At 36.5% G+C, this 18,426-nt stretch overlaps 1 protein-coding gene across 1 annotated transcript; it reads left to right on the top strand.

The window, feature by feature from the left end:
• Positions 1-6,438: 6,438 nt before the first annotated feature.
• On the top strand, positions 6,439-10,553 carry LOC128869757 (uncharacterized). The gene is made up of 4 exons (XM_054112362.1): positions 6,439-6,778; positions 6,883-8,433; positions 8,491-9,041; positions 9,837-10,553. The coding sequence occupies exons 1-4, from the start codon at positions 6,439-6,441 to the stop codon at positions 10,551-10,553; spliced, it is 3,159 nt and encodes a 1,052-aa protein (XP_053968337.1).
• Positions 10,554-18,426: the final 7,873 nt, after the last annotated feature.

Raw genomic sequence — 18,426 nt, 5'->3', positions numbered from 1 at the left:
TTTTTTATCCCTAGAATATGATTTTCACAGAGCAATGGGCGATTTTTTTGCCTCCCCACAAATCGACCCGGCCTAATGTAATATATATGTATGCCGACTTATGTATATGTACGTCAGGCCATCCTCATCGGATGCGACGCCAATGCGAGACATACCATTTGGAGAAGCAGCGAGATAAATGATCGAAGGTAGTCTCTTTTTGATTTCATTATAAGTCGAAATCTTCTTATTTGAAACAAGGGCAACACCCCCACGTTTGTATATCCAGCATCGTAAACATCAAACTGTTAGGAGGAGGTTCCTGATATCACTCTTTCGACTAGTTCGCCTGCCATTAGGGTTGATAATTGGAAAATTTCTCAGAAAAATTCCTTTTCGGATCACAGGTTGATCCTTTTCGAAATCAATTTCGCACGGGAAACCATATCTCCCCACAGGAACCCTAAAAGAACTGACTGGTCTCTGTTCAATAGGGTTTTCAATAATAAATTGAACAGGCGAACTTTTTCCTACTCATCCAGTGATGAACTGGACAAGCAGGTGGAACACATACAGCGATCCTATCAGACGGCATTCAAAGTGGATTGTCCAGTATCTTTTATCAAGAAAGACTTTTCTCCCTGGTGCAGCAGGACGCTCACCGACTTCAAAAAGAAGGTAAGGTGGGTTTTTAACGAATGCTACCAAATTAAAAACTTTAAAAATTACCGTGTAATTTTGAATGAACACAAAAAATCCATTAAATATACAAAACGCCACTCTTGAAAGGAGTACTGAGAGTGCATTGAATCCGTGAAGCATTCTGCCAGGCTAAGCAATATCCTTTCGAGAGATCACTCCTGCAGAACTCTTGTAAAACGGGAAGACTGGGGGTGGGCTAAATCTGCAGAAGAATTTTTGAATATCCTGGTGAATAATCACTTTCCGGAAAATTATATTACCCCACGTGACATTGTCGACACGAGTCGACAGGTAGGGCTACTCGATGTTTCCCTGGAAACCATTCTGTCAGTACCTCGGTGGTTCCTGTCCTGCAAGAAATCTACTTGGCGTGCATCGCTCTTAATCACGTTACCGCCAACTGGAAGAAAATCAGGGTTGTTTTAATACCCGAGGCAGGGAGGAGGGGTCACGACTCGGCCAAGAACTTTAGGCCTATATGTCTGACCTCATTTATCCTAAAAGTGTTTGAAAGATTGATTGATTATCATATCCGAGAGCACATCGAATCCAAATTATTTCCAGAGCAACACGCTTACCTTTAAGGGAGATCTGCGGAATCAGCCTTACACGAGGTCTGTAAGGCATGCAATTAACTTCAGCGCTCTTCATATACATAGAAGGTGCTTTTAATAAATATAAACCTCCACTCTTTCGACTTCCCAAATTAAACAACAACATGCTCCCGCTCTTATCCGAAGTTAGGTATCTTATTGTGATACTTTACTCCAAACTCCATTGGAAGCTACACATTGAAAATCGGGTAAAGAAGGAAAGTACAGCCTTCTACTCCTGCAAATCTATGTTCGGTAAAAAATGGGGACTCTAGCCACAGGTCGTGCTGTACAACGCAGAGGTTTGCCAATTTTAGCGTATGGATGCTTGGTTTGGTGGGGAGCTCTTTGGAAGGGCTATAATATCACTAAACTGGGGAGGGTGCAAAGGACTGCATGCATTGGCATCATCGGAGCATGTAAAACTTGCCACAGTGCTGCCCTGAATGTCCTTTTGCACTTACTTCCCATCGACTTTTCCGTCATTTCATCGCAGCTCAAAGTGCAATCAGGTTAAAGGAAGTTGGCCCCTGGAGACAATCTCTAAGGGGACATGGTAGCATTTTCGGGCAGTTAACACCGTATTTCTCCGAGCTTCGAACAGATCTCTCCATCCGCAAACTAGAGTTTGAAGGTCGTGCTAGAGCAATCTTTCCAAATAGGCAGGATTGGATCGAGGGGAAAATCTGCACCGAAGCTTGCACCTCTGTCTTCACTGACGGTTCCAAGATGGAACCGAAAGCCGGAGCAGGGGTTTTCTCTAAATCAGCCAATTTATCTATCTCCTTTAAACTGCCGAACACTGCTAGTGTTTTTAAGCAGAAGTCTTTGCGATCTTGCAGGCATGCAAAATGCTTAAGGAACGCGGGAGGGAGGGAAATATTAACATTTTTTCCGATAGTCTAGCCGTGATTAAGGCTCTGACGACGCCTTGGTGCAGAACGAAATTAGTAAACTCCTGTAAAGAAGAGATCAAATCTCTTGGGTGTGCAGGTAACATTTCTCTGATCTGGGTTCCAGGGCATAGGAACATAGAGGGAAATGAAGTTGCAGATGAGCTTGGCAGGAAGGGGACTGGATTGGCCTCTGAGACCTCCTACCCCTCATCGGCATCCCCCTGACAGTTGTTAAAGGGAACTTCACAAATTATTTCTCATTAAAGCGCAGAAAAGATGGAGCTCCATTTCTTCATGTGCTAATTGGAAAACCCTTTGGCCCCAATACGATACACGAAGGACTCAGAAAGTTCTTTGGACTCCTCTCCATTCAAATTTCCAAACTCGTAGCTGTGTTTACCGGCCACTGGACGATCGGCACACACGCGGAAAAGCTAAGGTTACCATTTAACCCCCATTGCAGAAGCTGTGGGGAGCTTTCAGAGAAGGAGACTGTAGAGCATTTTCTCTGTAAATGTCCGGGTTTGGCAGCTAGAAGACTAAGGTCACTGGGATCTCCTTTCTTCGACAGCCTGATATCCGCCTGTTGGAGGTCTCATAAAGGTATCAAAACGGCGCTTGAGTGCTACTTGAGGAGTGCCAGGTGCACTTCTACCATTTCACCTACCTATATGTACGTACATAAGTATGGGTTATTTTTTATATGGGAAAAGGATGAGGGAAATATTGTCGCAGTGAATAGTGTATGCTTTTTTGAATGTCCGTTTGGTTTTCTACTTTCCCTTAAGAATGATGATATTTGTATGAGCTTACATACATACGAGTAAATACATACATATCTATTTGTAAGGACAAAATTACGAAATGGTGAAAATTATGAAATTTATTTAAATCTGACGGTCTTGGAATTAAGGGACTGATAATTGATAAATGTGTTTTATGGACCAAGTAATGTTTACGTTGTAGATCGTATTTAATTCGAATTTCAAACCATCTTGGCTCGACACAATGATCACATAAGTACATGCATATGTAGATAGCCCTTTTTTGGAAAACAGACATCGAATTTAGAACAAGATTTCGATTAAGTAAAGGGCCTTAGAAAATTGTTAACCAACTTACTTTTTAAACTATACCTGTCTATTAAGAAAGGCCTGAAATACTGTAAAGAAACAATATGTTTATCATAATTGCAACACTATCCAAATATGTATGGGAATATTTTGTGCAATCATCTGAAAATCTACTAAAAAGCGGTAATCACGTTTTTGTCAATTTTAAATAGAGTTTGCTATGGCGGAACCAATTTCACAGCGCACTTAAAACCCTTTGCTTGCTAAAACCCTATTTTGCTAAAAACTTTGTTGGAGATTTTTCTTTCATAGAATTGCTTGGACACAATATGTGTTGATTTTGAACAGAGATTAGTATTTATCACCCATTTTACACAACGTTTTATCAGGTGTAGTTAGATATAACGGTTTCAAAAGATAATTTTTTAAAGATAAATAAAAATTATGAAAATCGTACGGGCGAACCAATCATTTTCATTAAATAAGGAGATTTGTTTTTTATTCGGATAATCAAGATCGCACTGAAGGAGTTTACCAGCATGCTTAGATGTTTAGATGTGTACATATGTAAAACAAAATAATAGCATATAGATACATACATAGATAGATTCAATTATTTTTTGCAAGAATTGTGGGAAAACTCACTTCGACGATTAAATAAATAACACTAGTATTTTATTTATATTTACTTTGTAGATTGTCTTTTATTTTATAGATTATTTTTAAGCAACACCAATACCACGTTTACGAATATAAAGAATCAAACAGGAAGTGAGAGATCCACTTTCAGTGTTACCAAATATACTTACATAAGAGATACTTAAATAGTGTTGCATAATGTTATTATTTGAATAACATATAACAATTTGAAAATAACATTATTATTAAGTTTACAAACAAAACCAAATATTCAGTTATTAAGCTAGAGTGGTTGGTATGCGTTCTGCGAAGTGTTAAATGATCCAGCATTCGCTGCAAGGATACGGGAAAACCCTGAAAAACCGATCAGATCATTATCTTGTATATAGGTTTTATCATATAAACAAAACATGTGTGTTTCAATTAACAAATTAAGAATTCAATTGTTTCTCTTGTTTAACAAAAATAAAAAAACTCTTAGAATTCAGAACTTTGGTGTATATATGTAAGATGTTAGTTATGTTACAATTTAAGTGTCACCCTTATGTCTGCACAGACAATATCAGTCCGTTAAGGGGTTGGTCGGCAAAGAAGTATCTAAAGCTGTAACAATTGAAAAGCAGAAACGAGTGAGAGCGCAGAACGTTGGTGAACCATATGGCCTCTGGTGACGCTCCAGCATGCTGTCCAGCAGGCTTATATGTGTGCGTGTCGGGTGCTTGACGCTAATATCTAAAATTTTTGATTTTCATCAAGCAAAAGCCGACAACAAGTATGTGTGACACGAAGCAAGTACGAGTGTCACCCGACACGCACACATATAAGCCTGCTGGACAAGCATGCTGGATCGTCGCCAGAGGCCAATAGATGACTAGATGTGAAACTCTTTTTCTCGTGAGAGCGCTGAAAAATGTGCATTTTTTATAACATTTTCCAATATTGCCACACCGGTAGAAACATGAATAGGGTATTTTCGAACCAAAGGTCTGGAATTTTTAGTTTCCACACCGCCATTGAGGTTAGTATTTAGTGTGCGGTTGCCCAATAGCCTTATATCACTCGTAAACACCTACATATACTAAAAATAAGCACAATCCGTATTCTTTTATCTTCGATCTCGTTAATGGACTAATTGACTGCCCGTTTCTTCTAGAAAGAATACATTTTAATGTTCCTTGCAGGAACTTTCGCCGTGTCAAAATTTGTCATGTTGGCGTTAGGAGGACATTATATAGTTCCAAAGCGCCTCTTGTTAGAATGCTGTCTGACAATAACTATCTCGCCTCCCTTTTGGATCTAGACTTTTCCAGGGCGAAACATGTATTTAAATCCCAATTAAAAAATTTTTTCCTTCTAAGAATTCTAAATAATTACCGAGTATATTTTGTTCATTTAGTTTTCTAAGCTCTGATTTTATTAATTATTTCTATTTATATATAATATAAATACTCTTAGTTCTATGTAGTCTGTAAGAAACTTTGTATTTTCTTATCTTACTAAAATGAATAATCCTCCTCTTTAAGGTATAAGAAAGTTTATATTTTTCTTTTACTCATTACAATTGAAGCTAGTTAATTATAAGTTTAATTTTACTTTGATTAATGATTTAGCATTAACCTATTTTCATAGTCTGTAAGAAATACTGTATTTTTTAGACTATTAATTGAATTAAATAAATAAATAAATATATACATAAATAAGCAAAAAATTTAAAAATTTTTATGTAAATGAAATTATTTAAAACTGAAACACAAAAGTAAATTAATAATAATAAAGTAATGAACGCGAAAAACATAAGTTATAATTAAAAACATGACTTATTGCGATTTTTTAATATAACACAGAAATTGGGTAACAAAAAAAAAAATTCTCAAACAACGAACAGAATAAGTTAAAGCAGATTACCTTTAATTTTTGTAAAATATCTCAAACACAAATTCAGTACCCTTACCTACGCTTTTCAACCATAGAATATTTACGTATATACAAATTTACATAAACCAACACACAGTTTTCAATAAAATTACATTATGTACATAAGACTAATTAAAAGTAGAAGTCGAAAAGGATATAACGAGCTTTGGATTCTACAAACTCACTTAAATTCAAATTATTACATTTCAATTGAATTAATTTTAAGACAATTAATTATAAACATTTCAACACGTCATTTCTCCATTAAGCAAAAACGAACTGTTTTCGTCTGTTATTTTCGGCGCGTTTCTTCTGGCAGTCTGCCATTTCGCCTATCAGCTGTTCAAAATCCCATAATGTGTGAGTGCTGCCAAGTTTTGAAACGTCCTCATGGGCGCGCTCTCTCTCAAAATGAATAAGTTTCACATCTAGTTATCTATGGGTGAACATCAGAGCTGGAGGTCGAATTTTTGTTAAGCTTACATTTTTGCATATTAATCTACATTAAATAAAGTAATTTTTCTTAATCTTACATTTTACGTATTAACCTAACATTTTACGTGGTACGTATAAACAAAATAAAGATTCATTTTGTCTTACATGGGGGCTCAACCATCGAAAAATTAAAAAATAAAACCGAGAATGTCAACATCCAGAAGGCGCAGAGCTGTCCAAGAAGCAGACCAGACAGGGGAAAGTGCGGCATCAGACTGCGAAAACGTGCAGATGGCGGAAGCGACCAACGAGTACAAACGTGAAGAGCGCAGTCACATGGAGGGCGACGACAAGCAAAACAACAGCAGTAACGACGATATTTTGAAATTTTTAGCCGAAAGAATTCTCCAGAATGATCGAAACAATGGATGCGGCGTCTCAGTTGAGAGCTTCGCGAAAATCATACCGTGTTTCGATGGGGTATCGATTCCGATTAGGCAGTGGCTGAATAACTTTGATGAAAATTCGGAAGCATATGAGCTGAATAGTAAGCAGAAATATGTAAATGCACGCAATAAAATGCAAGGCGCAGCAGCTTTGTTCTTAGAAACAATCACAGTTTCGAACTAATATATGATTCTCTTTGCGTAGCGTTGTTAAATGAGTTTGAACAAAAACTAAGCAGCGCTGAAGTACATAAACAGTTGGCGACGCGTAAAAAACTAATTTCCGAAAATTTCCATGAGTATGTTTTACAAATGCGAAAAATAGCAGCGCTTGGCTGTATTGAAGAAGAGTCGGTAATTGCGTACATAGCTGACGGTGTAGATATTCGCGAGGACAGGAAATATCCTCTTTACAGTGCAACATCGTATAAGGAATTAATAAAAGCGTACGAATTAATAATGTCATTAAATAGAAATTTAATGCTAAATAAACGTCGTTCTTCAGCAAATACACAGGCGCAACACGATAAAAACTTTAACAACGCCGATCGTAAGCCGCTGCGCTGTTTTAATTGTGGTTCAACACAACACAAAAGAGCCGAATGTAGGGAAGATACCAAGTGCTTCAGATGCAATGGCAGCGGCCATACATCCAAAGACTGTGTTGCTGTAAAACAAAGTGTTAATGTTGTGATAGATGAAAAGCGAATTAAACAGATGAAAATCAACAACGAGATATTATCCTGCTTGGTGGACACTGGATCTGATGTCTCTCTGATGAGTAAAGGCGTTTTCGATGCAAAATATAGTAGATGTTCGCTGAAAAAAAGTTTTACTAGGTTGTTCGGTTTGGGAAATGTCGCAACAGTTGTTTTGGGTGAGTTTAACGCTGAAGTTAACGTCGACGGGCTGCATACACAACACACGTTTCTTCTTGTTCCCGATACGACGATAAATGTTAGTGTAATTGTAGGCTACGATTTTTTGAAAAAGTTCAGCGTGACTTTAAATGCTGGTTGTTACACTTTTGCACAAGCGGGCGAGAAAAACGATTACAATGTTTACAACGTAGTTGAACATAATCCGGAAATCAACGTAGAACCGAAGTACAGAGAAGCCGTAAAGAAGCTGATAGACAACTATAAGCCATCGAAAGTCCAGTCGAGCTGTCCCATTAAGCTGAAAATTGTACCAAACTGCAGCAATATCGCCTTCCGTCAAAGTCCAAGTCGTTTATCAGCACCAGAAAGAGAAGTGGTGCGAAAGCAAGTAAACGAATGGTTACAGCAGGACATAATACGCGAGTCATTTTCTGAGGTTGCTAGCAAAATCGTGTTGGCTAAAAAGAAGGATGGCTGTTACAGGCTGTGCGTAGATTTTCGCAAGTTGAACACATTGGTTCTAAAAGATAGGTTTCCAGTACCAGTCGTAGAAGAAGTCCTTGAAAAAATACAAAACGCCAAATACTTTACCGTGATGGACCTAAAAAATGGGTTTTTCCACGTCGAAATAGATGAAAACAGTCGCAAATACACGGCGTTCGTTACAAAGGAAGGGCTGTACGAATTCAATAGAGCGCCATTTGGCTTTTGTAATTCGCCGGCAGTTTTTGTGCGCTTCATTAATTATATTTTTCAACAATTAATAAATAATGGCATTATGGAAATTTACGTTGACGACATTGTTGTTTTTGAGGGAACAGCTGAGCAATGCTTAGCGAACATGGAAATAGTTTTAAAGAGAGCAGAGCAGCATGGTTTATAAATAAAATGGTCAAAATGCCAATTTTTAAAAACAAAAATAACGTTTCTAGGCCACGAAGTCGAAGACGGGCGTGTCTGGCCTGGACAAGAGAAAGTAAAGGCTGTAAAAAATTTTCCGTTGCCGAAAAATCTAAGAGATGTTCAGGCGTTCCTTGGGCTGACTGGATATTTTCGAAAATTCATTAAAAATTATGCCGTATTAGCCAGACCGTTGACAGAGTTGCTCAAAAAGGATGCTGAATTTAAGATAGCAGGCGTGCAGATACAAGCAATCGATAATCTAAAGGCGGCTCTTGCAGCAGAACCAGTTTTGAAGATATATAAGCAGAATGCCAAAACACAGCTCCACGTTGATGCATCCAAAAAAGGATTTGGGGCTACGCTTTTGCAGCAACACGACAACAAATGGCATCCTGTTTTTTACTGGAGCAAGAAAACATCGTCGCATGAAGAAAAAATGCATAGCTATTTTTTGGAAATAAAGGCAGCGCATTTAGCCACGAAAAAGATGCGTCACTATCTTATGGGCATAGAACTCACTCTCGTAGCTGACTGCGCGGCGTTCAAACAGACAAGCACGAAAAAAGATATACCACGCGAGGTTGTCCAGTGGTTGATGTATCTACTGGGCTCTGGTGACGATACAGCATGCTTGACTGAGCTTTGTATGTGTTAGTGCAGTCGGGTGGCGTCGTGTCACACATACTTGTTGTCGGTAAAAATCAAAAATTTTAGATATTAGCGTCAAGCACCCGACACGCACACATATAAAGTTCTTGTCAAACAATGCTTGACCGTCACCAGAGGCCATACAAGACTATTCATTTACTATAGAACATCGTGAAGCTAACAGAATGAAACATGTTGACAGCTTAAGTCGTTTCCCTGTTATGACAGTAACATCGGAGGTGCACGTACAAATCCGAAGAGCACAGCAAAAAGACGACCATTTGGTAACAGTTGCAGAGATCCTTAAATATAAGCAGTACGCCGACTACAAAATGAAAAACAAGCTGATCTATAAGCAAGTCGATGGGCAGGACCTACTAGCCGTTCCTATAAGCATGGAAAAAGAAATCATTACAAACGCACACAACTTTGGACATATGGGTTCTCAGAAAACGATTCACGCAATTAGGCAGGACTATTACAATACATACCACACCTTGAAAGGAAAGCTAATCAAATAATCGCAAACTGCATCGAGTGCATTACGAGGAACCGAAAGCTGGGTAAGCAGGATGGTCTTTTGCATTGCATAGATAAGGGAGACATACCACTTTCTACGTTACACGTCGACCATTTGGGTCCACTAGATGCCACATCAAAACGGTATAAATACATATTTGCTATAGTCGATGCATTCTCAAAATATACCTGGTTATATCCCACAAAGTCTACAGACGCACAAGAAGTTGTCAAACATATCGAATCCAGGACAGCAATTTTCGGTTGCCCGCAGCGTATAATTAGTGACAAAGGTACAGCATTTACGTCCAAACTTTTTAAAGAGCTCTGTGAGAATTCAAAGATCGAGCACGTTGAAACGACAAAAGGTGTTCCGAGAGGTAACGGGCAAGTTGAAAAAGTCAATCGCGTCATTATTTCGGTATTAGCAAAAAACTCAGCAGCAGAGCCGTCAAAATGGTATCAATACACATCTCAAGTGCAGCGAGCAATTAATGAACATATTCACTCATCTACAAAATTTACGCCATTCGAAGTTATGTTCGGAGTAAAGATGAGAAACGAAACAGATACCGAACTTCTAAAGATTCTACAGGAGGAGTTGCTGCAGGGATTGCAAGACGAACGTAATAAAATCCGTGAAGAAGTCAGAGCACAAATCCAAAAGGCACAGGAGACTTATAAAATCAACTATGATAAGAAGCGCAAGGGGCAGCATGGCTATCAGTTGTCGGACTTAGTAGCCATCAAAGTCACTCAATTTGTAACGGGAAAGAAGCTGACGAACAAGTACATCGGTCCCTACGAAGTTGTAAAGGTGAAAAGAAACGATAGGTATGACGTTAAAAAAGCCGCTGAATTTCAGGGCCCGCAGCAAACTTCAACCAGTGCCGACTACATGAAGCTATGGCGTTACATCGAATAAGACGAGGACGATATCGATCAAGAGTCATCTGAGACAGATGACGAGCAGGGTGGTCGAATGTAAGATGTTAGTTATGTTACAATTTAAGTGTCACCCTTATGTCTGCACAGACAATATCAGTCGGTAAAGGGGTGGTCGGCAAAGAAGTATCTACAGCTGTAACAATTGAAAAGCAGAAACGAGTGAGAGCGCAGAACGTCTGCAAATCGCCCAGCAGGTAGCAGTTTGGTGAATATTGGTTTTTTATGGATATATACTCAACACAAATTTCGTTATTCTCAACTTTTTCTCTAGAGAATTAATATTGGATATCAATATGTTTTGCTCTTTTATGACATGAGTGGTTGTTTGCTATACTAATACATCCTTGGTTATATTCATAAATTTTAATTGGCTTTTCCAATTTAATGTTAATACTACAAATAAAAAGAGATTTCAACCACAAAGCTTCTCTCACAGCTTCAAATACGGACATATACTCAGCTTCAGTTGATGAAGCTGCGCCAGAGCTTTGTCTTTTTATGTTCCAACAAATTAGATTGTAATCGAACATTTTAAATAAATAGCCCGTTGAACTTCTCCTATCGATCTGATTGCCGCCCCAATCAGAGTATACATAACCAAATTGTGTATTTTCAAACAAAGTATTCTTTTTATAAATAAGTTTCATATCAATGGTTCCCTTTAAGTATCTTATAACTCATTTTAAGCATTGCCATAACTCATTATTATCATTATTATTTTTGCTACTATATCAACTTTGGATATTTACAGCAGTAGTTAAATCTGGTCTCGTATAAAGCATTATGTACATAAGGCATCCAATTAGGTTCCGATATGGGGCATTGCATTCCTCATCTGAGTTAAGTAAATCATAATTCAGTTTACTTGGTAAGGAAGTACTAAGAGGATTTCAATTATCCATGTTAAACTAATTTAAAATTCTTTTTATATATGCAGATTGACTGAAAAGGATTTTATCTTGATTCATTTATATTCTGATACCTATAAAATATAGTATCTCATTTAAATCAGTCATTCTGAATTTTTTAACCAAGAACTTTTTGAAATTATTCAATCTTTCCATGTTTTCTGTAGCTATCACTACATCATCAACGTATAACAATGCATAAATATTTCCTTTTATGTCACCTTTGTCGAGGATATATAAACAGCGATCTACTGGAGAGTTTACAAAGCTACATTCTTTCAATGCTTGCTCAAACACCTGAAGCCAGCACCTAGCTGCCTGTTTAAGTCCGTAAATTGCCTTATTTAATTTACAAATACTTCCTGCATCGCATGGCACGCCTTGAGGAGGTTGCATATATATCTCCATATTTAAAATACTATTAAGGAATGCTGTTTTAACATCCATTTGATGAACTTTTCAATTATATTGAACTGCTAATGCTAGAGTGGATCTAAAACTTGCAATTCTTGCAACAGGAGCAAACGTCTCGTCATAATCAATTTGGTACTTTTGAGTAAATCCTCTTGCAACGAGTCTAGCTTTATATTTAATTGGAATTCCTAGTTCATTATATTTAATGGAAAATACCCATCTACTGTCAACGATATTCTTATTTACTGGCTTCTTTGTAAATGTCCAGGTGTTATTAATTTCATAAGCCTCCAACTCTGTCTTTATTGCTTCCTCCCAAGCAGATTTATCATTTCTGAGTTTTATTTCCTGAAATGAACTTGGAATTTCATCAAAAATTATGTGAGCATTTAATACACAATTGGTCAGGCTATTATCATCTTCATTGTAAGATATTCGAGACTTAGCGCTTAGGCTTTCAATTTTTCTGGTTGCTACTTTCAGATGAATTTTCTTTTCAAAACAATTTTCTGATTGATCAGTTTTCTCACAATCCCTACTCTCATTCTGGATATATATTTCCTTACTTTCATTCAGGAGATCAGTTTGCTTTCTTTTCTGCTTTCATTAGAAAAATTAAGCTGATTACTTTCCTTACTTTCATTCAGAAATTCTGGTTTATCAGCTTCCATACTATCATTCCGGAAATTAGGCTGATGTCATTCCTTACTTCCGTACAGGACTTCTGATTTATCACCTTCCGTACTATCATTCCGGAAATTAGGCTAATCACATTCCTTACTTTCGTTCAGGAATTTCTCATTTTTACTTTCCTTACTCTCTTTCAGGACTTCTGGCTTATCACCTTCAACTGCTCTAGAATAAATAAGGTTTGTCTCATCAACAACAACATCTCTAGCAACAATAACTTTTTCTTTAATCACATCCGACAATTTGTAGCCATTGGGCTCATACCCAATAAGAATGGCTTTATATGATTTTTGTGGCTTTATGATAATCTTATTGTGAACATATACAGTTGAAACAAAAACTTTAAGATACTTTAAATTTGGCTTCCGATTGTGACACATCTCATATGGGGTCATTTTATTATCATCAAGTGCTCTGCTTGGAATCCTATTTACCAAATATGTTGCAGTAAGTACAGCTTCACCCCAGAAGCTTTTATTTAATTTTGCCCCATTTACCATAGTGCGAGCTTTTTCTGTCAAGGTTCTGATCATTTTCTCCGAAACACCATTCCACTGGGGTGTATGTGGTACGGTTAAATGATAACTTATCCCTTTCTGCACACTGAACTCACGCATTTCATTTGAAAGGTATTCTCTACCGTTGTCAATATACAAATTGACAAATTTGAGATGTAAATGAGCTTGACTCTTTTCAACAAACTCCTTAAATACGTTGAAAACTTCTGATTTAAATTTTATTAAATAGGTTACACAATAATGTGTATATTGATCTACAAAGATCACTACATAATTTTTATCATCCAATGTTGTTGGTGTAATTGGGCCACAAACATCTGAATGTATTACAAACAAGGGTCGATTAATGTGATTTTTGTCTTTAGATTGCTTAAAAGGTAACCTAGCCTGCCTTCCAAACACGCATGACTCACATATCTCATCTGACATTTTTAAATTAGCTGAGATATTGCTGTCACTAATAAATCATTATTCTTTATTTCAAATAATTTACCCTTCCTCACATAACCTAACCTCTCATGCCATAATTGATAATTATTCCTTGCATCTACACTGTATACTTGGAATTTTACAACAGGTGTATTGTTGAACGTACCTGAATTTTTAAGAATGGTTACTCCATTCTTTGAAATCGATACTCCACCATTGGAGACGCTTAACTAACATTAGGTTTTCTTTTGCCTCCTTTCAATATAACATATCCTCTAGTGTTATGTTGTATCCATTTTGTAGCCTCACAATTCCACACTTTGTAGCAAATATATATTCGCCCTCTTTCGCTACTGCAATAAATGATAAATAATGATTCATCATTAATTAGGTGTGCAAAATGTGAGGACCGCATTCTATAAATAGTTTTGAACTCAGAAAACCTTGCAGATTATGATTCTGGATGTTGCCGGGAGATTTGATGGTCCATTTTATTTTTACCCACCCCCTTAGTACTCAAGTAAATGGACTGAACAAGTGCTTTGAAACCATTTCAATGATTGTTTTAGTGATACTCGTAAAGTACAACTATTTCTTATGATTAAAGATAATTTTAGTTAGTCAATAAAAAAGAGTAAAAAATAAAACACATATTTTTGATAAAAAATGATTTAATAGGAAAAATCACATTTTAACATAAGTCATACAAAAAAATACAAATAATTAATCTTTTTTATTTTGGCAGTTATTATTAATATATTTGCACAACGAAATACAATTTAGTTGTAACTTTTTGCAAGAACAAGCCTGTGTTTGACAATTAGATGTACATTTGCAGGGTTGAATTAACAATTCCGGTAATGGTCGCTTCGTCAATTGTAGTGGATACAATTTACCATCTTTTTTTCATAGCCTAATAAAGTGTAATCAATAGGCTGTAGTACTGTTTGGTCAGAATTTATCCGTATATATGTTTGTGCTGAAGCTCTTAACAAATGTAAATGTAGAGCATCTGATGTGCAAACTATTGTACTTTTAATAAATTTAAGCCGAAGCCGATATTTTGACAAATTAATTTATAGCGAAATTCATCAGCAGTTAATCGCCCTTATCGCGAGTTATATTTTCACCCGAAAAATTTCACCTTTTTTGTTCGCCTTATCGGCATGGTATTTTTCGTGTTCGAAAAATATTTCGCCTTATTGGCAGCTCTTTATTCGGGCGAAATGAACGAGCGGGAAACAGAAATTTATTCACTTTTGTTTTGCAGGCGAACATGAAAAAATTCAAATGTAAGTATTTTTTTCTTTTAAGCAATAGACATTTTTTAAATATATGTACTCTTATTTTTAGGAGTAAATCAATAAATAAATCGCAATCTGATAGGCTGTTGGATGAAATGCTGCAAAACCCAGATATTGCAAGAGGGTTTGTGAAAGAAAATCGCCAGAAGGTGGCCGAATTCTGGAAGCAGCTTACTTTGGCGTTAAATAACGTAGGCCCGCCTGTTAAGACTGAGTTTGAGTGGAAAAAGGTAAAAAGTTATGTTTATAAAGCTTGATTATTTTCACAAGCTATCTATTAACTAGGTATGGACTGACCAAAAACGCTACGTACGCAAGAAGGCTTCACACAACAAAATGTATGAAAGAGGAACAGGAGGCTGACCCAATAGAACACAGACTTTTTCGAGTGCAGAAGAGGCAATATACCAACTGCTAGATATTAAAGAATCTGTTGATGGCATTGAAACTTCCCAATGCTATGGTTTGCCTGCAAAAAAAGCAAGGGTCAATCCTAATACGGAAGACTTGTCAGAAATTGTTGTTTTGGATGAAGAAGCTCCTGGTAGTAGCGCGTGGGTTACTGAACCTCCTGTTCCTCAGCATGAAAGCGAATATTCACCAAAGAGCAGCCAAACAGTGCAACGAAGCCCAAAAAGCAAATAAGTAGTGAATTGGTCATAAAAGAGCTGGAAACACAACAAGAACTATGCACTAAAGTAAGAGAAACTTTGGAAGAGATGAAGACGCACAATAAAGAAATGCAATACGGCACAAAAAAGATATATCTTACATTAGAACATTTATCCGATCAAAATGAAAAAAAAAACTTTGTACAATAAATGAAATGGAAAGACATAATTTAGAATTGGAAAACTTGCGTAAAATAGAAATCGAAAACCTAATTGCAACTAATCGAAGGACGTTAGAATTAAAGGAACTAAAAATATAAATTTTGCGAAATCGCCAATCCAAAGACTAAAAATAATTTAAGTAAGACTGATTTTTATTATTTTAAATACAGTGGCGAACTAAAATATTGGCACAGCTAGTTTTTCATATCTGCCAAAATATTTAATGTAATAAAAGTGTTTGCAATATCTGTACGAATGCGCTGACACTCTGCCAGATAGTTACTGTTGACTTCGACAATTTGTTGATTATCTGCCATGGAAATCTGATTGAATTCTCCATTAGCAGATGGGTTAGAAAAATGTAGATCACTTTTTGCAAATATTATGGAACGCAGCGTAAACGTTAATTATTTTACTGCCTTTACAGGAGCATAGTACAACTCTCTAGCGCTTAACAGACACCTCCATCGGTTTTTTAGAACACCATTTGTTCTTTCGATTATATTTCGCAACGTGTGTGTACTTCATTAAATTTGGCCTGAGCTGAATTATTTTCTGGTGTTCTATATGGAGTAAGTAGCCACGGCTCTAGCGGGTACCCAGCGTCTCCCGAAAAGTTTGAAATTATATATGCTCTTCGTTGGTTTTAATCTGTTACCTAGTAACCAAACTCTGTTGTGGGTTTGCAAATATTTTCCTATCATTTCATGTCATAAGCTGCTTAAGTTCCATATAAAGGCGTCGTGGCAAGCACCAGGATTTGTCGCATCTATAAAACGAATCTGCAGATTACTATCGCATACCTGAAAAGCCATTTATGTATACATATTTATTTCTTACTTTAACTTTAATTACGAATATAGTACTTACGAGCATAACGTTCAAACTGCATTTGCCTTTTCTGTTGTTAAATTGATCAATGTTTTTTGAAGGGGATATTATGTTAATGTGTGTTCCGTCAACACATCCTATAACTCCTGGCTTTGCGTATTTTGTAAAAAAATCGTGTGCTATTTGGCGTTGTTCAACTAAAGTGGGCCAACTTATCCATTGTGGACAAAGTAGTAGCTCGAAAATACTCAGCACTTCTGTCAGTACTTCACTGAAAGAAGATTGAGCTAGGTCCACTTCATGGTCGTACCCAACGCCTTTTTGATGTCCTCCTTCTGCGAAAAATCGCAAACATGCGCTCAATTTTACAATAGGTGGAATTCCGAATTTCTGCTTCAATGGTGGCAAGGAGTTAGTAAGGACATCTAGCAAATACTTAAATGCCGGCTTGTTTAGCCTGTAATATTCCCGAAACCTGAAAAATAAGAAATGAAGTTAGTATTGCAAATTCCCATTCGCATTTTTTGTTATCTCACATTGAATCACTTAGCACCAAAAGGGATTGTCCCTTAATCGCCTCCTGAGCACTTTCACGTTCACATTTTCCTCACGCTCGCTCAATAATAACCTAAGCGCAATACTATACATATTTCTAGAAAATTTTGAGGTATATTTTTACTCTATTTTAAGGAAATATACGCTTGCTTACGAAATTAGCACAGTAGAAAGTAAATAATTTGTTCGCAATCAATTCACAATAGAGTATATCAGCTGATTTGAAGTGAAATTTTGTTCGGGCGAACTTCCCGATAAGACGAATGTTTTTTTTTGAGAAAAGATAGGTGCAAATGGTTTCTAATTCCGTCAACTGTTAGGTATGGATTTCCTAAACGCCTTAGACCATTTTGCACAAAATCCAACGATGCAGCTTTTAAACTATTTTTTTTTTTTTAGCCCAATCTGCTAGTCGAATCGCAACCACTTAGAGAGTATAATGCTGCCAAAATACGAGAAATGTTTTCGCCAAGGGATTGAGCAGCTAAATGACACCCTGAAATGTATTTTTTCTTATAAGAACCTTCAAACCATAGACATTTCTTCATTGAAATCATTATTATCTATAGCTCCATGAAGAAATAACGACGAATCTCGAACTCTATTTATAGGAATAAGTAATTTTCTGTCTATATCTGCACACACAATTGACGTTAGTACTTCTTTATCGATGTTTTTTAATGCTTTTAATAATTGATTAAATTTTTCGATCGAGTCAAATGATGAATAGATTGATCTAAAGCAATATGCTTTAGAGTCGGTTTCTCAGTAATCGTGAAGTATATATCATGAAACACTGATAACGCTTGTCGATTGTAATTTTCACTTAATTTTTTATTTTTAGCACTTGCATAAAAATTTGCCAATTATTCGGTAAATAATTTTTCTTTAAAAATTGTTCAATTAAAACTTCATCACATAAAAACCCATTTGGTATTACTTCAGTACTTAATATATTATTTCTTTACGAAGTTGTTTTGCCACTTGAACAATGGAGTTTGTTGAAGTTATGGTACGAATATGTTCAATGACTTGATCCAGTGGTATGTTGCCCATAAACACTAATGATGATTTCGATCGATCATTTGGATATGAAAATAAAACGTTTTCACCATACTTATCTATAAGTAGTGATTTAATATAACGATTTTCTACAACTGCATCTTCTATGTCAGTGAGTTCAGCTAGTCGCTTAGCTAATGATGACACTTCAAAAGAGTGAGTTGTTAATTTATATTTTATTTCATTAATCAGCTTCTCAAATGCCTCTATAAGAATGTCATCTGGTATTTTATTTGGAGGTCTACCTGCTGGAGTTGCTGAGTTTCTTGGTAGTCGTAGATAATCACGATAACAGTGTTTATGACA

The sequence above is a fragment of the Anastrepha ludens genome, chromosome X (genome assembly GCF_028408465.1).
Source record: "Anastrepha ludens isolate Willacy chromosome X, idAnaLude1.1, whole genome shotgun sequence".
In the NCBI taxonomy this organism is placed as follows: domain Eukaryota; kingdom Metazoa; phylum Arthropoda; class Insecta; order Diptera; family Tephritidae; genus Anastrepha; species Anastrepha ludens.
This window is presented reverse-complemented; position numbering and strand designations above follow the sequence as displayed.